This window comes from Sycon ciliatum, chromosome 1, assembly GCF_964019385.1.
Source record: "Sycon ciliatum chromosome 1, ocSycCili1.1, whole genome shotgun sequence".
Taxonomy (NCBI): domain Eukaryota; kingdom Metazoa; phylum Porifera; class Calcarea; order Leucosolenida; family Sycettidae; genus Sycon; species Sycon ciliatum.
Window position 1 is genome coordinate 79,708,951 of NC_088643.1, and position 23,350 is coordinate 79,732,300.

A 23,350-nucleotide genomic window follows, 5' to 3' on the forward strand; every position below is an offset into this window, starting at 1 on the left:
TATTCTCAAAAAGTTCCAGCCAAATTTGAAATATTTCAAAAACCCTACGCGTCTATAGTTTTGAAATGCACTGTAGAACAGGATTCACCAGAACAGCGCGGTTGGTTGGGACTGCACCTGTTCTGGGTCGGCCAGAACCTGTTCTGCTTGCTCCGGCCTCGAGGCCGGAGCAGACCGAGCAGTTTCATTTTTTCACAGTGAAACCTGGCGGGAACATCGGTTTTGGTCCCAAATGATCACGTGCATACGCTTTGGGGTTAGATTCGTCGTACCGTACACAGTGACCATGGTGACCCATACACATTTTGAAGAATGCACCAAGTTTGGCATATTTTTCACAAGAATATGCTCTGGTTTTGGAATACCGTCTTGCCATCACTAAAGACAATAATGAAGAACAGTAGGCCACGGAATACACTCTGTAAGAACGAAAACATGGCTGCGATGCTATGCTACCTATCCAATTCCACCGTATGACACAGCCAAGAGTTACAAATTCAAAAACACAGCTTTCGCAGCATACAATGCAGTTGACAGATTTTCATTCACTAGCAATCCTTGAAGTGATAAATCTACTTCAGAACATTGATGACCGAATATCCCAGTTTGTGATGCCATTAATTTTTACAAATTTGTTGAAAAATGACACACCATAATTATCGATCTTTTACACGAAGAGAAAAAGTTTCGTATATGGGTGGGTGGGTTATAAAGGGGAGTTTCGTTTTGAAAAATATTGATATGTGAGACCAAGGGCGCGTTTGGTTGGTACGAACTAGAACAGGATTCACCAGAACAGCGCGGTTGGTTGGGACTGCACCTGTTCTGGGTCGGCCAGAACCTGTTCTGCTTGTGCCGGATAGCCCCTTACTTGAATCCTAAGAAGACTATGAAAGTAGGGCATGATTCATTAGGATTGTTTTTGGTTTCCCTTGGCACTATGATGTTTCAGTCTTACACACCAGGTATGGCCTTGCTCCAACTGCACTGCGCTATCAGCTTAAACTGTATATTCTTGTCTTTCGGGTCCTACGTGGCATGTGTAGCACTCTGCTCAGTCTCTGATTGCTTCTGCCTTCGTTCTGCCACAACACACACAGCTGTCCGTACACGTTCCCAGTCCATAGATTCACTTGCTCTGCCTAAAGCACGCAATCGTTATGGCTTATTCGCTTTGAGCTTTCTGCCTTCTGACCGCTGGAATTCTCTTCCAGCTGACATTCGCTCTTGCTCCTCGCTTTCACTATTCCGCAAATCTGTACGTGATCACATAGGGTACCCTGTAAAAAAGGCCTTAGGCCTGTGGGGATTGCCCTATTCATCTTAATAATAATAATAATAATTCAAGACACTTTCCAAAGTGGGATCAATCCCATTTTTTGATACAACGGGCATAAGGATCGCACTTCCACTTGCAACAATTCATTTGGACGTAGCCTGCCTAGAAGTGACTGAAAAACGTCATTTTTAGGACAACCATGTTAAAAAACCCAAATCACCTCGTAGTGGATTCTGCGGAAATTCTGCAAACCGCGGAATTCACGGGGCACAGAAACAGAAATCTGTAAAATGGCATCACGAACCAGGATATTCAGTCACCATAAGGGACGTTTTAATAGCAATGCGAAAATTCGAGTCTGGGAATGAGTACAGAAACAAAGGTCAAAAGTACTCAAAACTAACTAACTTCGAAAACTTGGACGCGAAGTTGCAGTGGTTTCCCCCATAAACTACATGTATAATGTCATAATTATAAGGCGCAGCTTTTATACACGACTTTAGGGTAAATTGATCATTGTCTTCGATAGCTGGCCTGGTCATTTTGCTATCTCTTCGCAGACCACATACAGTCGACTCCACTTATAACAAACTCTCATATAGCGAATTTCGAGGTATAGCGAACCCTTGTCCATGTCCCTGTTTGAACCCAATACAAAATTGACCCTTTATAGCGAACAGTTTTCGTTTATAACGAACCAAGTCTTGTAGGCCCGCTTGTAAACCAAGTGCACTCATAGTCATACTGCCTTTGCCCACTTGCCAGTCATGACTTGCTGCTTGTATAATTATAGTGTGAGTGCATTTCTGTTCTAACAAACTTCGGCTATAAAGAACTAATTCTCCTGCACAACAGTGTTCGTGATATCAGAAGTCGACTGTACACCATAAGTCTAAACGACCAACGTCCTTAAAGTCAACCACTGGTCATACACAACGCAACGCCACAAAGGGATTTCTATCGCCGGTAATGCTCATCGTGTATCTACGAGTCTGGAGGCTGAAGAGGGCAGCTGTTGGCTAGGCCAGATTTAGATTTCCAGCTTCAACTGCCTGCTGAGATAGCCTATGCAGATGTCACACCACAAACCAACAAGAGCAAAATTATAATTTTTTTTTATATCTGTAGAACTGTATGCCACTGACGTTTCTGTCATCCTCACTGACTGAAGACATTTTTTTAGTGAAGGTGGGGAGACAGAGTATTGACATTGTCCTATTGACTGTGCCTAAGTCCTGGTCATCCAGCAAGAAAGCAGCATAGAAAACGAATCTGCTGGTAAAACTAAACAGAATACTTGTTGGTTGGTCCTGTGTGTAATATTGCTAATGACATTACTGTAGTACATTATTACGGTAGGCTGGGGTGATAAGAATTAGCAGCAATCGTGACCTGAAGTACCAGGAAGTGTGCAAAGAGTAAACCGGAAAATAAGGCGAGAAGCTGCAGAAAGATACAGTACAAATACGAAACTAACAGTTGGATTATTCCACTGCACTGAAAGTTATCTGGTTATACAGCGCTCATTCGTTGCTGCCATGTGTGCATGTGTGGTCAGTATGCACTCATGTGGCTGCTGCCGGAAGTGAGTAGCTTGATGGGGTGGTGCTGTCTGAACACAAAAGCCAGTGAACCAGAGTACACTGTACTGAATGGTATTATAGTACTGCGCGCGCACTCTCTCTCTCTCTCTCTCTCTCTCTCTCTCTCTCTCTCTCTCTCTCTCTCTCTCTCTCTCTCTCTCTCTCTCTCTCTCTCTCTCTCTCTCTCTCTCTCTCTCTCTCTCTCTCTCTCTCTCTCTCTCTCTCTCTCGCTCTCTCTCCCCCTCCCTCCCCCTGCATGGCTTGAGCGGTGTGGATGGAGCACAGGGTGCTCGGAACCAGCTGGTGAACCGGACAAATTGGATATGTTGACATGTCTTGCATTGCAGGATTGCCAGGTCCGGCCGGCTTGACAGAGGGCTTTCCCCAGACCGGATCAGGGTCTGAACCAGTGGGTAGTGCAGTGTAATGATCAGACTGCCCAGGTTAGATAGAAACAATGTGCGTGGAGCCGCGAGGAGTTAGACTTGGACACCGCCGGGGTGATAAAGGTATTCTCAGTGCCTGGTCCACTGTTATCATCTGCCAGGAAGACACACCAACCAGCCAGGAAGACACACCAACAATAAACACTACAGTAAATGTGTTCAATGCAAAACCATGGGGCTCTGAAATCCGTCTGAAGAGATTTCTACTGAAAATGACTGCACATTTGCCACATACACAACCGGCATGTACAGCTGAACTCACTGGTTAGCTTTATCACCACTGAGCACTAATCGCTGAATGAATTTTCTACTGTCTCTCGGTCTACCTATGCTGCTCAAAGCTCTGATCACAAGATAATATTTGATTATTAATAGAGATTCAGAGATGTTGAACAGTTGCACAATTCATATTTGCAGCTACTCATCCTCGTCTTGATCAGATTAGTAGACGAATACACAACAGTCACAACGGATCAAAACTAGAAACCAGGGTCACTGACAAGTAAGGGACTGGGTATGGCTTCTAGCATTTACAGCTAATAGGAAAGTGATATTAATGATAATGGTGTCTGATGATGGTGTCTGATAATGGTGTCTGATAATGGTGTCTGATGGTGTCTGATGATGGTGTCTGATAATGGTGTCTGATAATGGTGTCTGATGATGGTGTCTGATAATGGTGTCTGATGATGGTGTCTGATAATGGTGTCTGATGATGGTGTCTGATGATGGTGTCTGATGATGGTGTCTGATAATGGTGTCTGATAATGGTGTCTGATGATGGTGTCTGATGATGGTGTCTGATGATGGTGTCTGATAATGGTGTCTGATGATGGTGTCTGATAATGGTGTCTGATAATGGTGTCTGATGATGGTGTCTGATGATGGTGTCTGATGATGGTGTCTGATAATGGTGTCTGATGATGGTGTCTGATGATGGTGTCTGATGATGGTGTCTGATAATGGTGTCTGATGATGGTGTCTGATGATGGTGTCTGATAATGGTGTCTGATGATGGTGTCTGATGATGGTGTCTGATAATGGTGTCTGATGATGGTGTCTGATGATGGTGTCTGATGATGGTGTCTGATAATGGTGTCTGATGATGGTGTCTGATAATGGTGTCTGATAATGGTGTCTGATGATGGTGTCTGATGATGGTGTCTGATGATGGTACCGTACTTCCGCACATATAAGCGCATGTGCTTATGTCCGGACAGAAGCGCACCCCTCAATTATAAGCGCATGCGCTTGTATGTGAACACTATTGGTGAAACACCCGCGAGCTGAATATACTGCTAAGCATTGTGATAACATTGTTGTTTAGGACACAAACCTGTATTGCACATATAAGCGCATGGGCTTCTACCCGAACATGTTCAAACAGCAACAAATCTTTTGTGTAGCAATTTTTCACTTATAAGCCCATGCGCTTATAATTATGTGGGGAAGTACGGTAATACTTCGAAGTACATGACTGAAGTACGGTAATACTTCGAAGTACATCATGACTGTATTGTCGAAACATTGAAGCAAAGTTATGCCCAATGTTTGTGAACACGAAAGCAGCACATGCAAAAAAATGGGCTGTATTGTGCTTCCTGATGCTTGCTTTGTTTGACAAGCCTCTATAGTAATTCTTACTGTCATTAGAAGCACAGTATCTAGTACTATCTCGGTACATGGTGAGCTTATTCTAGGTGAACACTACTTAGCACAATTATTGTACAATGCACATGTGCTTGGAACCCTGCCAGCTAACAGAAGTGCCTAAGGCACAGCGTAGAATGGAACATAGTGCGCCACGACTGCATTGTGAATAATGACTGGTTCTGCTGGTTCAGCTGAAGCAGAACACTCCGGAGACAAACACTTTGTGACTTTATACAGTCATGTATTGACACTATAAGGAGTTACTGTGCTCGAGAAATTTGGAGCTAATCGCCAGAGCTCAGTTCACCACCACTGACAGGTCAAATCGGAGTCATGAAGTTTTGTTGTTTCCGAAGTTTTGATGTTGTTGTTGTTGTTGTCTCAAAGGGAAAGACTTACTTGAAATAAATATAAAAAATAGGGCAGGTAGATTATCATCCCATAACAAATGCTAGAGAAACTACTCAAGTACAGCTGAGAGCAAGTGGGCATAACCCAGCCTTGCACTAAGGGCAACTAGAACGGGCGGCCAGAGCGAAACCCACATCATTTCATGGTGCACCCGCGCATGCCAACTCCCTAGAGGCCTCGACTCTCTGCTGGTAGCTAAGGAGACATGCTATGCCATACATACATGTACTGCACTGATCAGATGGCGGTGGCATGAATGGTCACAGTGCACGAACACGACAAGCAAGTATGCAACACTCAAATGGCAACGGTTGAGCTCGCAGTCGCAGCGGACGCTTTCCGCTTGGTTTTCTGAGCAGCCGCAGACGAGCGAGTGTGCGTGCCAGTGCGAGATTTCTTGGATGATGATGTGACAGAGGCCGATGCTGATTTGGCAGTGGCATGGCTGGATGATGATGATGACGATGATGACGGTGATGTTGATGTGCGGGAGGCAGCGGCATGTTTCGCAAACATCTTCGCAAAGCGCTCAGCAAGCTGTGCAAGCTCCTTGTCACCGTGTTGCACAGCACGAAGAGTGCTCTGTATGTGTGACACATGTGACACAGTCATGGCCAGTGTGGTGACATGGATAACACACACATCCAAGTACACACACGCACACACACACACACCACACACACACACACACACACACCACACACACACACACACACACACACACACACACACACACACTTGTACTTGTACTTGTACTTGTTGCACACTGCCAAAACCGGTCACGTGGGTCTCCCCGGGAGAGGGGAGAGAGACTCAAAAGGAATCTTGGAAAGATGACTCAATTGGCTATTGAACCGCCCAACGGCCGACACCCCCTGAAATCCCCAAAACTCTGGGTGGACTTGAAAATGATCCCACTTATGGGCTCACCACACCTCAGTAAGTGGGTGAGGACAAGGTGCAGAAAAAGGATTGACGGCATCAGGGTATCCGTCCTGGGATCCAACTGCAGTTACCCCTGCCCCCAGTGAAGGTAATACGTGCTACTAGTGTGGGTGGCTAAATCAGACACACACACACGCACACACACACACACATGCACACACACGCACACACACGCACAGATGCGCGTACACGGACAGCCAGTGAGGAAAAGTGCAGGCGAGTGCAGGCGAGTGCAGTGACGGGGAAGACATAATCCTCCATGCCCTAGGACAAGTGCACGGCTGTTGTGCGGTCACAGATACCAAGTATGTGTGAAACAAAGGCAAGACAGAATGCATTGAGCAGACTCATAATTATTGTATTTAGGAATATTGAAATACTACTGTACTCCATGCATAGGGAAAGTCCCACACAGATATATAGGTACCCGGTGACTGTGGCAATGGAATGACAACAGTACAGGAACAAATGAGACGCATTATGCACGTTACGCTATATGTACCGTGAGAGCACCCCATCTCGCGAGAGGCGCTCCACCTTGATTTTAGAGTCAGGGAAAGAAAAATCACATGGTAGAGTGCAACTAAGTTTGTACGGCACGGTGTGAGATCCTCAGTGCACTAAGGTCACACTAACTTCTCCTAGCATGCTCTTGTGTGGAGCTCGCATCTGCGTGAAGGTAAGCTACGGATTGTGCAACGTACGTGTGACAGGACCTACAGACAGGACACCACCTCCAAAACACAACCACCAAAAGGGAGGTGGTGGGTGCTCTCGCAGTACTTTATGGTACATGTACTTGTCAAGTATATGAATAATCGCAAAATAAAAAATAAATATAAATTCACGGTTCGCGTGAGACTTGGCCAAAGGCCAAGTTTTCCGCATCCGCAGGAACGCCACCACCCTCTTGGATCAAGGCGCAGATGCCAAAGAGACAATAATAATTTAAAATAAGTTTTCCAAGACAGAGAACTACCAAGTGCCCCGTGTGCAACAGCGCAGTGTTAAGCGGGATTCACAGAAGCTTTTTTGCGATGCGACACGCGATGCGACGCGATCTGCGACGGACGCGTGCGATGCGAACTCGCGAAATACCATTCACTGAAGAAGTCAGTGATGCGACAAAATCTTGCTGATTTGGCTACGTCACCATGATATTCGCGCGGTTTGATACAACTTGTACAAATTTATAGGCAACTCTTGAACCTTTGTACAACTTTGCTGTAGAAAAGGTCAAAATCGTACCCCAAATCGCTTGTCGCATCGCATCGCATCGCAAAAGTTGAGCCAAGCTCAACTTCTGCGATGGCCTGCGATGGCCCAGTTGCGCGGGGTGCGACAAGGCTGCGATTTGGGGTTTTCCCGGTTTCGCGCCTGTCGCATCGCAAAAAAGCTTCTGTGAATCCCGCTTAAGTGTCACATGAAGGCATACATTTGTCATTTGATGGCCCAAAAGTCTGGAAAACTGACAACAATTTTTTTGCAGTGAGTAAATAAAAAAAATGCACCTCCGACGGGATTCGAACCCGCAACCCCCGGCTTAGGAGGCCGATGCCATATCCATTAGGCTACGGAGGCTTGCACAAACAACGTACACAATGGTGGATTCTTGTTTTCATTCGCAGCTGACAAAGGCTGCATTTACACGGGTTGAAAGTCTATACGATAGAAAAAAATAGGTGGGTGTTTGGATGAAGACAGTTGACCTGGGTCAGTTACTGATATGTCGCCAAAAGTCCACTTCTTGAGTCCTGTATGATCACGTGAATACTTTCGCGCGAAATTTGCTGTTCCGTGCTGTTCAAACCTGGCGCGAGATACGTACATTAGTACGATAGTACGATTTCTCGATTTCAACCCCCCCCCCCCCCCCCTAAGGGGAGGGTTGAAATCAACCCGGGGCGAAATTTCAACCCGGGTCCAGCACAATACGTCATGTAAACGCGCCAGTCAATCTGTGTTCATGGTGGGTTGAAACTTGACCCGGGTCGACCTCAACCCGGGTTGAAACGCCTCATGTAAACACAGCCAAAGGAGCATGTTATGCTTCTCCGACTAGAAATACATGCACTCCTTATCATACACACAAGCACATTCACATACTTGCACAGTAAACCTTGCGAATAACGACCCTCGATAGGGCATAGGACCGTGTTGTTATTATTGAGGTAGAAAGTATGTCTCAGGATCGTTCCACCTCATATTGACTGTAGATTTCAATTCCCTACAATGGTGAGGTGGCATACAAACTATACAGCAACAATGTACTAACCTGTGAGCCAATTTGCTGCTTGATTTCTGCATTGGCTTCATCGGAGATTTCAAAGTACTTGAGAAAGTTGCCATCATCATCTACAGATCATGCAAGGGTAAAAGCAATGCAGGGAGTTGGCCACAAGCCATGACCGTACCACAGACAAACCTATGCTCCTGGACAGTTGGACATGGTGCTAGGTAGGGACATTGGCATAACGGATGCATGGCCAACACCTAGAGTGCACAGGACAAGCAGGCCCATGCTGGCATAGGAAACCAGGAGTTATACTATTCCATGTACTTTCAACCATTGTAATGCAGCTTCACAGTGGAGCTTTGATACGATATAGTCCTTGGGGGATCAGAGAAACACACATAGTATCCGAGAAATTTTAAAAAAAATTAAAAATCATTTTCCTGACAGCAATGGAAGTGTAGTATAGTGTCCACAATCCACTACTGCACTTCTATAGTTACAGTACTGTATTAACCCTTTATGTACGGTGTGTACGTGAATCGATCACATATGATCGATTCATGATCGATCCGTAAAACCTTCGTAACTCCATCACTTCTTGTCCGAATTCAACAATCGAAGGGTCTATTTGGTAGCAGAAACTCCAAGCTTTCCAATGCAACAATCGCCGAAGAGCTACGATGTACGAATCCAGAGATATCGCGCGCCATATTCTTATCTCGGCAAATTCAAATTTTGTATCGATCTCTTCACCATTTTAGGGGAAAATCCCTTTTCGTGTGCTCTTTGACCAACTCAGCACATGGTAATGACGTAGTTGGCTGGAGTTTGAATCGCCTGGAAAAGATTTGAGCGTTCTGCGATAGAGGAGTGTGGAATGGCGTTGATGGGGAAATTTGCTCGCATATTGGGCTTGGAGACGACTTTGATGTGTTCCAGTGCCTGATTTGTGGCAGCTAGTTGATGGAGCATGGTATACTGGCATTGCTCTCGCCAGGAGCTTTCCAAAGAGCCCAAGATTGTAGAAATCAAGCGAAGGAGGCCAAAGTTATAGCCTGTTGAAGGTGAAAATTGTGCTGAAAATTCAAATTCTGCTTCATGCTGTGCTGGAAATCAGTACATAAAGGGTTAAAGAGTCTGAAAACACGGGATGTGTGTGGTACGCGAAGCCAGAACTTCCAGAGACTGGCTAAGCAGTATGTCGTTCCTCTGTACTTCGAAGTACTATTGTATCCTCATTATGCCACATACCTGAGCTTCCAGTACTCTCCAACAAATCCTGAATAGACTGATGAACACACGTGTGAGCTTGTGCATTATATGCATCCATGCTTTCGTGAACCCTGTATAGCAATGATGCAAAATTCAGAAATAAAGGCAAACTACTAATACTATGTACAGGCAGAAAATCACTAGGGCCGCACATCGGAGACATTAGCACAGGAACATCCAAACTTTGTTACTCTTTTTTCGGCATAGACAGACTACAGCCACCTTTTCAGGCAATGCAGCAGTATGTCAGAGGTCGAGATCTCCAAGCTCAGGGACCGAATTCAGCTGTTTCTTCAGAAAAGCAGAAGAGTCCATTGTTACCCAGCAGCTCGGCAACACAACACCTAAACTACATCTACTAGAAGATTACCTGCCACCCTTCACTAGGAAATTTGGAGTTGGCCTCAGACTATTGGCTGAACAGGGTAGCGAGTCGATCCACGCCAGATTCAGTGCCTCAAAGCAATGTGGCAGCAGCATCTCACGGGGACATTTCAACAGAAATGATGCTGCTTGTCCCGTTGCGACGTCAAGGACACGCAAGGTATCCGAGCTTGAGCAGTGCTATTTATGCTCAGACCCTAGTTGCAGCAGCTTGGCCATTTCAGCCATGGTCAAGAAAAGATGAATATTAATTTTCTGAGTCAGAAGCTTGGCGTCCAGATATGCCTGCGCTATACGCTGGATAGCAGCATGCCTGTGCAGAAGCTGTTGGCTGTGGGCCGCCAATTTCTTTCGCAAGGTTTCAAAACTTTATTTTAGTTGAAACAGATAGAAGAACGCTGTACACTAACATCAAGAGTAAACAATTGTGACGAAAACTCACATCACGCGTTGCAAGTACATTTCATACTATGTACACGGAAGGCCAGCGTGCACACAGTTCGACTATCTGCCATGATCATGCTGATAACTGGGATAAGCTGAGCAGGAACAAGCAAAGAAGTGCTTGTTTACTACTCCACTGCTTGCTAAAGAGTTTCACACTCTTGGGGGCTTAGTAATTCTTGCTAACATGTCTGCATGCACGGATATACACAAAGATAACGTACGCGATGGTGGCCTTTTCATTAGTTGGTTGCCAAGTGTCCAAAGAGCAGAATACTTTCTTCATGTGCTGTAATACATGCCTGACACCACACAGCACAAAGACATGGCACAACAACATGACTAAGAACAGAAAATATTCGCTGGTAGGTAGATAAAGACATACAACATCAATTCATCAACACACAGTTCATCATCATCCCCCCCCCCCCCCCCCCATTTGCATGCACACCCACACCCACCACACACACAAACACACACACCAACTTACCAGACATGGTCACGTTGTGCATGCCAGTGTGGGAATGCTTGAGTAATGTTGAGAATTCTACAAGCATCAACCAATATAAACACCACAGCACAACACACTACTCTTAACCTGTGTTCACAACTGGCGCGTGTACACTTGAAACCATGCGTTTGTGCGTATTTTTGCTGGCTTTTGGGGCACCATGCGTATGGAAACGCGGCGAAATGGAAATTCCAACATGTTGGAATTTTCAGCGTGTATCAGGCACGTACCAGCGTACACACCAGTCACTTTGACTGGCGGGGTCAAAAATTAGTACTCGAAGGCGTCGCACACCCTAAATACGGGTCGAATTGCGTTTTTTTGTGAAAGCCTGAGCGCGCGTTTGGGCACGCATGAACCGCAAGAGTACCGTGCCCACGCGCCAGTTGGGAACACAGCTTTAGTGTGTGGATAGAACCCTGTGGCAAAACATCCTATTGAGGTCATAGTGTATTCAATAACATAGAAGTGCAGTGTTTCCCCGCAATTTCCACAAAGTCTTCCAGTTTTGGGGGATTTCTCGGCATTATTGGACTTTGTCGGACTTGTCTTTGCTTTACTGTTCTGTTGATATACTTTTTATTCACGGAAACGAAGGATATTTTCATGCAGGTTGTCGGATTCTGGATTCAGATTCCTGTGTTGTGCAAAGTGTGTTTGCATGCTGCACTGCCAGAATTCTTTCGAAATTCAGAGGAGTCTGTAGATTCAAGTAGCGGTTCGGCAGTAAGCTAGAGGTCCGTACGGAACTATCGTGCAGGTTCATGTGTCCATGTTGTGGAAAGGGGCACCATACAACTTACCCATTCGAGTCGACCTGCGGATGGAAGACATAGCTGACAAACTTGATCATCGGGTGTTCGTGCGGGAATCTGCAGAGAGCAGCAGCACAGTGGAGAATACAGAGACTACTTTGACCGAATCCGAACCAGCGAAGAGCTCATAATCTGCCAGCAATGGTAATGAACTGAAAAGAGCACGTGAAGAATCCTAGTTTTCACTGAAAATTTCTTCAGCATACTTAGCAGAGAATGCACTTCGTAGAAAGAAAGAAAAAAACGTGTACGCACCACTGTAATACAGTACACTCAAACGCCTCTTATCCGGACGCCTCAGATACGGGCACGTCTCTCTACCGGGCACCTTCAGCTTGAGGGCCTATAGCACAAATGAGTCGAATTTGGGGTTTTTGAACTTTCTTCCGTGTGTGGAAGTGCTTATGTTTCACTGCCAACCTATGTAATCCCCACATTTTTATCAATGGGTTCCCTTTGTATCCTCAACATGTGCAATACGTGCCAAATAAACTTCTTCAAAAAATGATATCATACATGGTAGGTGAGTTATCCTGAGACACGGGCAAATCTGAGATACGGGCAGTGCCCGGTCCCAAGGTGCCCGGATAAGAGACGTTCGAGTGTAGATGCTTAGACGACAGCAGCCATGTGACTCACCTGTCTGGGAAGAAGATGTTGAAACGGAACACGCCGCCTTTGAAAGGGCCCGCATGAAGACAAATCACGCCATGCCATACTGCACACACAGTTGCACACGGTCACACAGTCACAACCACATGGCCATGTACACAGAGAGAGAAGAACAGAAGCACATCACATTTCAGGCCCATGCTTAGGGCCAATAACATTCATCACTGTAAGACCACACGTACATGTACCTAACATTACAATACCTCACCCCACGTGTACCTAACATTACAATACCTCACCCCATAACAAAGTCCCTGCCACGACAGTAACAAAAGGATACCGAATTTGAGTTTCAAGCACTGGATATCACACGTTGCAGAATTGTGAAAACTTGAAAATCACACCAAATACCACCCTCAACTAAGTACTTTCTTCGAAGTACATCCTGGAAAATGCCAGTAGAAACCAACACAAAGATAATTCCCTCCAAGAAGCCCGGTGCAACTGAACCACATCCGAAGTACACCATCATAGCCAAGTTGACATGAAAAATTCCGCTCACCTCGACCAGACTTGAGTGATGGCACCACATAGACACCCTCCCGTACCATGTAGTGACAGACTAGTTTACTGCAACACACGCACACACACACACACACACACACACACACACACACACACACACACACACACACACACACACACACACACACACACACCTCAGACCTCAGACCTGCCCATCGCGGAAGCGATGATAGCGAACAGCTATGTTAGACATAGCAACTTGTGCTGGGATTACACCATTCAACAGCTCACACACACACACACACACACATGCGGTGTGGTAGTCAAAAATCCTGGGAATACATACGGCTTTTAAGCAGGGAAGGATCCAAGAAAGGCTACGTGATAAAAGCCAAAGCTAAGAAAGTCCCCTGGCCTAGGCTAAGTTGACAAGTCAACCTACCAGGCACTGGGTGGACACACATGATGAGGGAAAGTTCCTTATCCTGACTGTATACTACTAGATAGAATGTGTCTCTGATCTGTATCCTCGCTGTACATGTATAACACAAGATAAGGCCATAGCTTTGCGAAGGTCCATCAATTTCATTCTTTCTACGGGTAGCAGTACAGGTGCGACAGGCAGATGCCTGAAACACACTGCGTTGTACTCGTAATGCAGTCAGTCAGTCAGTCAGTCAGTCAGTCAGTCAGTCAGCCAGCCAGCCAGCCAGCCAGCCAGCCAGCCAGCCAGCCAGCCAGCCAGCCAGCCAGCCAGCCAGCCAGCCAGCCAGTCAGTCAGTCAGTCAGTCAGTCAGTCAGTCAGTCAGTCAGTCAGTCAGTCAGTCACAATGTGCTTGTACTTGTACAGTACTGCTCAATGAAATCTGATCATGCAAGTCCATGTCATGCCGCGCGCTGTGCAGCACCAGATATGTGAACACTGGGATGTGTGCTAGTGCAGGGTGCAAGCTTGACTCACACGATCAGATTTCATTGAGCAGCAGAGTATTCGTGTGCAGGGGCGTCGCACACGGTACGGTCACTATGGTATTGACCGTACCACTATTGGACCCAAGTACCCCGTGAATCAATAAAATGCACTGATTTGGGCTCTTATTTTCCAAATTTTTCGGCTCAGCCACCCCTCCCCCACAAGTAAATTGTACTTCAGATGGCTGACCGCACCACGCTAAGTTACCTTCCGACGCCCCTGTATACTGTAGTGTTCAGCTGCATGGTAGTCTCTTTTCCTGTACTACTTACTATTCAATCAGAACATCCAGTTCCTGGAAATAGGGTTTAAATTCCAGAACACTGGGACTCAATCCAGCTGCAGTGTCCACAGTGGCTGCGATGCTGCTAGCTGTAACATGGCCTGCTGTGGATGATCCAGATATGCTAACACTGGGCACATCCGCCGGCTTCTCGGCCACCTTCCTCACAGCTACTCCAGGCCGCCTAGTTACCGTGGGCTGAGATACATTCGTTGAAACTTTAGCCTTTGTTCCAGTCGCAGAAGATGATGACGCTGTTGAGCCAGTAGCTCGACTTTTCGCAGCAGATGAAGCTGCACTTGCTGTCGCCGACTGGCGCTTTGCCCGAGCCTGCGTCTGATCAGACAAACGTTTTAGAGGTGGAGGTTTCCGAATTCCAGAGGATCTGGCTGCTGCAGTTGCTGTAGAGCTCGTACTCTTCCCCTGCGTGCTGGCAGTTGTAGCAGCATCGCCTTTTCTCGATTGTGAGGAGGATGACGACGTGCTCGACATCGCTACAACGACGTCAGAGGAGCAGTGGAGAAATATTCCCGGTATTAACCATAGGCATAGTCGCCCAGGGTGGAATCTTGTACACCAGACCAGCAGATTCTATCAAGCAATTGCCCAGAAAGTAAAGTAAAATTCGTAATGAAAATCGAACAATGCAAAATCAAACGTACTTGTCGTTTGACTGGACGCATGACGTCATTATACTACGCGTATACGTCTGTTACCAATGGCAATGACGTCGCCCAGCTAGCTGTGCATTGATTTGAATGATTTCTTTATTTGCCGTACAGGATTGTTTCCATTTGCCTGTGTTTGCTGTTTGTGCATGACGGCATGTATGTGTCTCAGAATGGCCAAGGCCAATGTTCCAACTAAATAACTAGTAACTTACTTCCATGGCAAATTAACTACATTGTACTACCAGTATGTTGATTTTGTGCACTATTTATTACAGTACTATCACTAGTATCAGTGTGTACGTGTATGGGATCCAGGACCAGTCCCTGGTCCACTGGTCTCAACCAGGTCTACCTTATCAGATTTGGCGATGGGGAATCTGAGTCCAGGACTATGTGCTATCTTTAACTCGCCAGCAATGCCAACTGGACACTCAAGGTCAGTGACTGGGCCGGGGTGGGTGGGATTCAGCAAAAAAAAAAATTGCAGTACATGTAGTGCTGGCATTGGAGCATCGGGTAGGGAGATAATTTACAGATGTATAATGATTGGTTGGGTAGTCCGGCTCAGCCCCGGCGAAGGTTTTTCTCACTTCGGCAGAGCAAACACTACACCTGCATGCAGTATATAAGGTATACGCTGCACAACATTGTCTAAACAGCTGTGAAAAGCACATGAGCCTGATTATGGTGTATGTGGGAGTCACACTCATGTGGTCACAAGTACCTAGATCAGGCAACATTGTCGTTGGATCAGGACTCGATGGTAACATGGCTGCCGGCTCTAACTGTGTGTGATCTGACCACAACTTGAGCTACTAGTAACTGAGAGCCATCGTGACAGAGTCATGCAGTGTGTGCATGTACAATGTAGTTTCCAGATTTTGATCATGTGCGACAGCAGCGTTGACAGCATCGAGCATACATGTACGCGCCAATTGCATGCCAGCGCCGTCCGAACGATGAGGCGTTACAGCTATAAATTAGCTAATGGACGTCTTTCAAAGTAACGCAGCCTATAACATCCGACTGATGCCAGTTGTACAGGTAGTTATACCACACACGAGTATACGGTCAAAAATCGTGTGCTCCTCATGCCAGCACGTGTTACACTTGTAGTACATGCACATGCACAAACACACACACATACCCATGCATGCACACACGTATGCCAAGATAAGCTGCAACAAAGCAATATGAAGCACAGTACTGTGCCAGTCAACTTGAATTGTCAAAAGCAACGATCATCTGAGTTTGCAATGTGTACAAAGAGGCCATTTGTCAGGACCAGGCAACTGATCGAGAAGAATGCCACGTTCTGCATGACTGAGTGAATTACATTGTACAATATACATGTACAAGCAAGATCTTCGCATTGCACAAGAATCAAGGAAATGCACGGCGTTGAACTGAGCAGTACAGGTTAGGTTATGCACGGAGAAATATGCTCTCACAAAAGGCGAAAGTAAAGAAAATAATGTGATACATGCTTGGGCGACAGAAGAAGTACACAAGCGTGCAAATCAGTAGATACGTGTCGCCCCGTCGTCGTGTTGTGCACTATTTACACTCACGGGATAGCGTCTGAGCAATCCCACATTTCTATCGCAGCTGTCGGCAAAAATAAACCAGACTACCATATGCATACGTCGTACTACTGCATGCCTCTTGCGTTGACCCCACCAGTTCTACTGCAACAATGAATAGCTATGGAGACATCAACAGCAACAAACTACACTATAACATGTGAAAATTCATATCAGCTAAGGTAGCATAATAACATGTGTCAACGGTCATATCAAAACAGTTTCTAATATGATACATAAGATATGTGGTGCAGTGCTTCGCTGAAATGCAACGAGCACTATACACGTGATGCTTCCTAAGAAAATGGCTCATCAAAGATGCGTGTCAGCTATGGAGATCCGTCTCATTTGATAGTGTTCAGCTGACGCAGCACCCCCATTCTGGAATCCCGGACCCATCTGTGCCTCGGCTTCTTGGAAAGCGCCGTTGTCGTCCTCATCCTGTGCAAGGCTACCGCCAGTCTTCAGCATGTACATCAGGTCATCAAACTCATTGCCGTCGTCTTCAGGCAATGCTCCATGCTGCAGTGCACAAAGTAATGGAGACGCATACGTTTTAGCACATTTCGAAAATGTAAAGCACGAAACACACCATGGTGAAAAAGCTACAGCACCATGACCACATCATGTGCGGCCGGGAAAGAGTAGTACGTGGAATTGGTAAAATATGATGCAAGACTTGTGCAAGCTACAAAGTGAAAACATGCGCATGCACAATTCCAGTCCTCCGCACAACACTGATCAATATTACTACAGGCACATACATCTGCTGCCATTGGATAGCCATCAGCCTCCATGGGTAGCTGACCAGTGCCGTAGCTTTGCTGTGATGCAACTGAAGCACGGAATGGCCGGCCATGGCCTGGATCATCCAGAGCTGAGATCTACAACAGCAGCAGCAAGAACAAAACATGCCTCATCCAACAACACAGTGGTAGGACTGAGATGCGAAGGCACGAATGCACAGCATACCTATGCAACACTTGTTGTTCGATCAAAAGTCCAGGACTGATGCATAGAGGTTACAGTCTTAGCCCAGTATGCTGTCACCCAGCCCCAAGCAACTTTGCGGCATTTGGACAGGGTCTGCGGCACAAGTGGTCGTTCATCGCCCGGCACTGTGCACTTGCTTGCTGCTCTGGAGGACACCATCTACACCAAGCTACTTCCAGCCATCACCAGCACTAAGTGATCTGTGGGGTCACCTAGTAAGTTTTTTTTTTTTGCATGAGACCACTGGTCATTGTGCTTAGAAGCTTGCTTCCACCAGCCATTGTAAATGAACTGACAAGAGGACAGCGACGCCGAGTCAACAGGTAAGGAGCAACCCAAAGCATCTTCACGATATGAAGTCCTTTAGAAGCATGCTTATATTTGAAGGCATTCCAAATGTCACACCTTAAATTATTATTTCCCTCAATCGCCTATAGTATTGCTTGAGCAGTGCCTGTTAGTCATTGCTGTGCTTACTTGACGGTGCAGAACAAGCTGCTTCTTGCTGCCAAGACTGGTAAGGCTATGCTTGGATGTTGAGAGGCTGGTGGGAACCTGACCCAGTGGATACGACTGATCTTCTGGCGAGAAGCTCCCTGCAAACAAATCACAGCACACATACGTTACGTACACGCACACCAAGCATAATGGTTACTTGAGGGGAGCCTTGACACACCAGACTAAAAATAGGCACAACAAGATGATGACCAGTGGTGATATTCATCCCAAAGTAGGTGGGAATGTGGAAAAATCCTTACCTTTTGTTCGTAGCGCCTGCCAGCGTACAAGAGAGTACATGACCAGGGCATATGCGGCCTGAAACAACAAACCAAGCACACAAGCCAGTCAATGCACTACGCACACTACACAGTTTTCCAAGGGTAACAGATCACATTTAATCAATACAATGTGGAGCTGTGAAAACGACATGCAGGCATATGCTGAAGAGTTGTCATTGCATAGGGAGGAGCAGAGCGGATATAGAAATGTTCTTGTTAGGTTCTCCTGTGATATATGTATTCAAAATGACACAAGCAGCTACACATACTTCAGCAAGCTTACCAGTAAAAAGTTGAAGACCACAAACAGTGCGTAGGTCCAGTCCTTTCCAAAAGCAATGTGAAGACTTGCAAACACCCAGGTCAGGAAGACACCGAGGAAGAGCAACAACAGCCGTGGAATTTCTGCAGCGAAAACCCCCCAAGAAAGAATGCATATACCAAGTCATTTAAATATAGATGCCCTAGCCACTCCATACAAGGCAAGCCACAAAAGATGATCTGAGGATTGCATCAAGGTGTCACTATGTTTAGGCCTATGAAAGTGCTTTGAAGTACTGCGAGCTGCAAGTTGATCACATGCAATGCAAGGCAGCTGCAGAGTGAGCACATTCAAGCATCAGCACAAGGGCCAGGAGCTGTTAATTTTCTCTCTCTCTCTCTCTCTCTCTCTCTCTCTCTCTCTCTCTCTCTCTCTCTCTCCCCCCCCCCCCCCCCCCCCACCTCTCTCTCTCCACCATCACAGCCACTTACCAGAACTGTTGTCACATTCCAGATAGAAGTCATCAAAGCTGGCCCATTTGGACTTGCGTGTACTGTTGGAGTACATGACGATGAAGAAGTAGCAGACAGCGGCCAAGCACAGCACGACTGGAGCTACACCGCTGAATAGTGCACCGTAGATGTCAGTCAGGAAGCAGCTGTGTAGTACAAACAAGTGCAAAGTGACAGAAAACACTGCAATCAGAACAGTAGAACGATGCACAAGCAGCAACGATCCATGCATTATATTGCACATGGCTGTAGCAAGAAGAGATTTAGGCATACTTGACAGGCACACAGGGTTCACAGGTTGAGCTCCCTTTGCTGGCAATTGTATCTGATTTATCAATGCTAATCATTCATCATTGAACCTTCCTTGTGTGCAAATACAAGTGCTGTAAGAACTGATGATGTTGCCTCGTTCAGGCTTCACACACGCACGGATGCACGAACGCATGCTTTCTCTGTCTGTCTGTCTGTCTGTCTGTCTGTCAGTCTCTCTCTCTTTCTATGTCTCTCTCTGTCTCTGTGTGTCTGTCTCTGTCTCCTTCTGTCTCCTTCTGTCTCCCACTGTCTCTGTCTCTGTCTCGGTCTCTCTTGCACTCAAGTGTAAACATAGCTGCATAGCTGCACCTTAATAACCTGGCTATGGGTAAGTAGTACGAGTACACATGTACATATTTGAAGAGCAATAGGCTACTCACAGGTCACCAGCATTGTACACGTCACCATAAGTGCGGCTAGCCGTCCAGCCCAGGCCACCAATCGCTACACCAATGTATGCACAGGCAATCACAGTCGGTAGAACTGCAAGAAAATGAAGAAAATGAGAGAACAGGTATTCATTGTCCGTTGCTTCACAACAGCACATGGCATACATGCATACTCGTAAACCTGTGATCTTCGATTCCTCAATTGCTTGGCATCCAGTGGCATTGCCACTCTTTTCCTGTATAGTTTCAGTATTTTTCAACAGTTTCTTTCGCCCTGTGGGTGACCAAGAATTGCTGGGTGAAGACGAGGAGCTGCTTGATGGAGATGAGGAGGAAGAGGAGTCACTGCTAGCTTATGATGATGATGATTTCTGTGCCTTCCTTCTCCCTCTGCTCCTAGCGTTCTCGTTTTCAAGATGCTTTCCAGCAATTTCAGGCACATCACAGTTTCTCTTGCTCTGCTGCGCTATGGGCGACTAGAACCGGAAGAGGAGCGGTTGTCTGAGCTTAAGCTACTGCCGCTGAGATGCCTGAGCATGTTTCACCTTTTGGGTAAAGCCACAAGACTAAACACGGTAAGGGGTTGATAGTGCTATATTATTCTGGCCTGTCCTTGATGTGATCGCTGGTGGTTCATATGCCTCGTACATAGCGCTTTAGAATAACAGTAACCAGACGGGATGCCAATACGACAGTCTTGCACCACACAGCACAACAGGTAAAAACAAACAACGTAGACAACTTACGCCATCCAGTGACAATATAGCGTATGTAGAGTCGATCTGTCTCGTCATCTTCAAATATGAAGGTCCGGTAGAAATTGTATCCCTGAAGCCAGATAAAAAGGAAGAGAAGCAGACAGAGGATGAGGTGGTACACAGCAGGATAACCTGATGATCAGGCGCTAGGATCTATTGAGTGCTTCAGTGATGAAAAGTGCAACATGAAGGGGATACTATACATAACCATGTGTTATAGCTGAAGAAGTGAAAAGCCATCTCGTGAGCCAGTGAATGACTACACGATCAGCAGAACAAGAGCCACCAACAACTTACCAGCACGGCCATCCAGACGAACTGAGCAAGGCCGAAGAAGTGAATCAGATAGCCAAGAGCAAAGCAGCCTTCCACACCAGTGCGGCTTGCCTGGTAGAACGATGCCACCAGAATCACCTACAGGATGGGCAATAATAAATGACAAGACGTACTAAACTTACACAACTACTCATCTACCTTTAGGCAGCAGCACTAGAGTTTTGTAACAGCAGATAACTAAACACAGCAAACTGGAAATAGGGAAGAGAAAATTTGGTCACAACACATTCAAACCTGCATGCAACATGCCTCATATACAACAAACATACCCCATGTTCATATCTGTGAGAAGAACAGACGGTCAAAACTGATTACGGATATATGCCCGCAGCGGTATTGGGTGCCAAAGAACACGGGATAGATCACTGACCCTGGAGATGTTATTAGTTGCAATTCCACCCTTTTCTTATTCTTATTCTGACATAGCAAAACATACGCCAATGGGACCCCAGCCTTGCATATTCTTATATCGTTCCAGCCTGGTCTTTCTTCAGCACCTAAAAACCACTGTAATGCTTACCTCCATTGCCATAATGGCAAAGATGAGGTGGAGGAACAGCTTGGTAGCAACCATCATCTTCTCGCGGTGTGCACTATGATGCAGCACTATAATAATAAACATGACACCCTACAGAACAAGATACAACACACCAACACTCAGCACAGGTAACCAAAGTGCCTCGCATTAGGAAATTCTGTTCAACAATTCCCACAGCAATGTACAGTCAACTTTGCGTATAACGACACTCGGCCGGGCATCACAAAAGTGTCCTTATTCGCGAAGTGTCGTTATACCCGAAGTCTCATTATATGTATACAGGTAGAATGGACTTTGCTCTGGGCATGGAAATTCTGTCGTTATTCGCGAATTGTCGTTATATCCGCAGTCGTTATTAGCGAAGTTGACTGTAGTCGCAGTGCCAGGCACACATTGTTATTCGTATGTACGTGTTCATAATCTACAAACTTTTACGTTTCATACCAACATGTACGCTCACACATGCACGCACACACACACACACACACACACACACACACACACACACACACACACACACACACACACACACACACACATGCGGAATCTGTGACACATACTCATACACCTGCAGCTCCTGGTACAGTACTTACCATGACGACAAAGCAGGAGATGCGAGCAGCAACACCGAACCCAACACGGCTGTCGGCGGCTGCTCTGGCGGCTAGGTCAGGTAGGTGCTTGCACCGGCACTCAATGTACTGTAGATCAGCACCGCTGCTCTGTACAACACCAAATGGACGAGCAAACCAAGCAGATTGCAACACAACGCATATGTTGGGTTGCTATTGTCCACGCGATAGTCCTAGCAGCAGATGTGACAACTTAAGGCATGATGGCGGCATGGCGGTGCCATGATCTCTGACTGAGCATTCCAACTTGGCTTCTCAGCGCAGTGAAGTTCAAATGAACATTTCACCAGTCGTGGAAGAACAGCGATTCACAATGAAATGTCCTACATGCAGATATGGCTCAGAGAGATGCAGTACATGTCTTAGGAGATGCGACATTCCGAGTAAACCGAATAGCTGCAAACATGCATCAAAGCGATGACGCGGTGGTTCAGACTGCAATAGCACAAGACCAGAATTACAGCAATACACAGGAAACAGCATGCCAACAAATGACTTACAGGTGTTTGTCTTACACAGGTGCTGTCAGACCAGTCATTCACATTGTAGTCCCAGAACAAACAGCTGAACACAACAACACCAACAACACCAACAACACAACAACACAACAACACACAGGCATTATATACAGCTATATATACAGCTTGCTGTCTACAGCATTGGGCATTATATACATGTAGGAATGAATACTCAAATTCACTTCAAGGCATTTGAGAGATCAAGATGATTGGACAGGTCAGTAGCCTCCTCATCACAGGACCAACAATCTTACATGCCCCCCCCCCCCCCCCTACTAAATCCACATCCTTGTCATGCACATATGCACGCATGCTCAATGGAAGTGTTGGACGAAGTTGAACAAGATTTCAGTAGAGTTGTGCTCACCTTCCACCACGGTTTGTAACTCTCGATTCGCTGGTGTGGATACGATAGGTGACATCATAGGGCAGCACGGTGGATGTGAGATACTGAACATTTACTGACAGGACCTACATATGGCACACAGGCCGGAGTAAGCACACAATATGCGCGCACACATACATCCACACACACACACACACACACACACACACACACACACACACACACACACACACACACACACACACACACACACACACACACACACACATGCACACGTACACGCACGCACGCACACACACATACACACATACGCACAGACACACAGACACACAGACACACAGACCAAAAA

At 46.2% G+C, this 23,350-nt stretch overlaps 2 protein-coding genes and 1 non-coding gene across 4 annotated transcripts in view; all 3 read right to left on the reverse strand.

Moving 5' to 3' along the window:
- Positions 1-2,455: 2,455 nt before the first annotated feature.
- On the reverse strand, positions 2,456-15,006 carry LOC135805722 (protein AKTIP homolog). Of its 2 annotated transcripts, none has more exons than XM_065319808.1 (9): positions 14,362-15,006; positions 13,154-13,221; positions 12,619-12,697; positions 11,968-12,036; positions 11,144-11,200; positions 10,878-10,955; positions 9,805-9,896; positions 8,593-8,672; positions 2,456-3,402 (listed from the first exon to the last, which is right to left on the reverse strand). In XM_065319808.1, the coding sequence occupies exons 1-9, from the start codon at positions 14,862-14,864 to the stop codon at positions 3,307-3,309; spliced, it is 1,122 nt and encodes a 373-aa protein (XP_065175880.1). In that variant the 5' UTR covers positions 14,865-15,006; the 3' UTR covers positions 2,456-3,306. The 2 variants fall into 2 exon arrangements, with proteins under 2 accessions (XP_065175880.1, XP_065175879.1); XM_065319807.1 differs by lacking the exon at positions 2,456-3,402 and adding an exon at positions 5,287-5,954 and having other exon boundaries at positions 14,362-15,004.
- Positions 7,826-7,898, reverse strand: Trnar-ccu (transfer RNA arginine (anticodon CCU)). The gene has a single exon. It is a non-coding gene; the product is annotated as a tRNA-Arg (tRNA).
- A 1,229-nt stretch (positions 15,007-16,235) lies between the features above and the next one.
- The window catches only part of LOC135805720 (adhesion G-protein coupled receptor V1-like), a 79,817-nt gene continuing 72,702 nt past the window's right edge, over positions 16,236-23,350 (reverse strand). The window contains exons 101-113 of the mRNA XM_065319805.1: positions 23,023-23,126; positions 22,638-22,701; positions 22,099-22,227; positions 21,488-21,595; positions 20,929-21,045; positions 20,620-20,701; positions 19,865-19,967; positions 19,152-19,318; positions 18,682-18,803; positions 18,378-18,435; positions 18,097-18,215; positions 17,391-17,510; positions 16,236-17,148 (exon numbers count right to left, since the gene is read on the reverse strand). Of these exons, the coding sequence (XP_065175877.1) occupies positions 16,939-17,148; positions 17,391-17,510; positions 18,097-18,215; positions 18,378-18,435; positions 18,682-18,803; positions 19,152-19,318; positions 19,865-19,967; positions 20,620-20,701; positions 20,929-21,045; positions 21,488-21,595; positions 22,099-22,227; positions 22,638-22,701; positions 23,023-23,126 (1,503 nt within the window). The 3' untranslated portion in view covers positions 16,236-16,938. The remainder of the gene's footprint in view (positions 17,149-17,390; positions 17,511-18,096; positions 18,216-18,377; positions 18,436-18,681; positions 18,804-19,151; positions 19,319-19,864; positions 19,968-20,619; positions 20,702-20,928; positions 21,046-21,487; positions 21,596-22,098; positions 22,228-22,637; positions 22,702-23,022; positions 23,127-23,350) is intronic.

Coding starts and splice junctions, on each gene's coding strand:
- LOC135805722 (XM_065319807.1), bottom strand. CDS start 14,864: ATGTCGAGCACGTCGTCATCCTCCTCACAATCGAGAAAAGGCGATGCT. Junction 11,201..11,967: donor CCGCAGGTCGACTCGAATGG/GTAAGTTGTATG, acceptor TGATGCTTGTAG/AATTCTCAACATTACTCAAG. Junction 5,955..8,592: donor AGCAGCAAATTGGCTCACAG/GTTAGTACATTG, acceptor TCACACATACAG/AGCACTCTTCGTGCTGTGCA.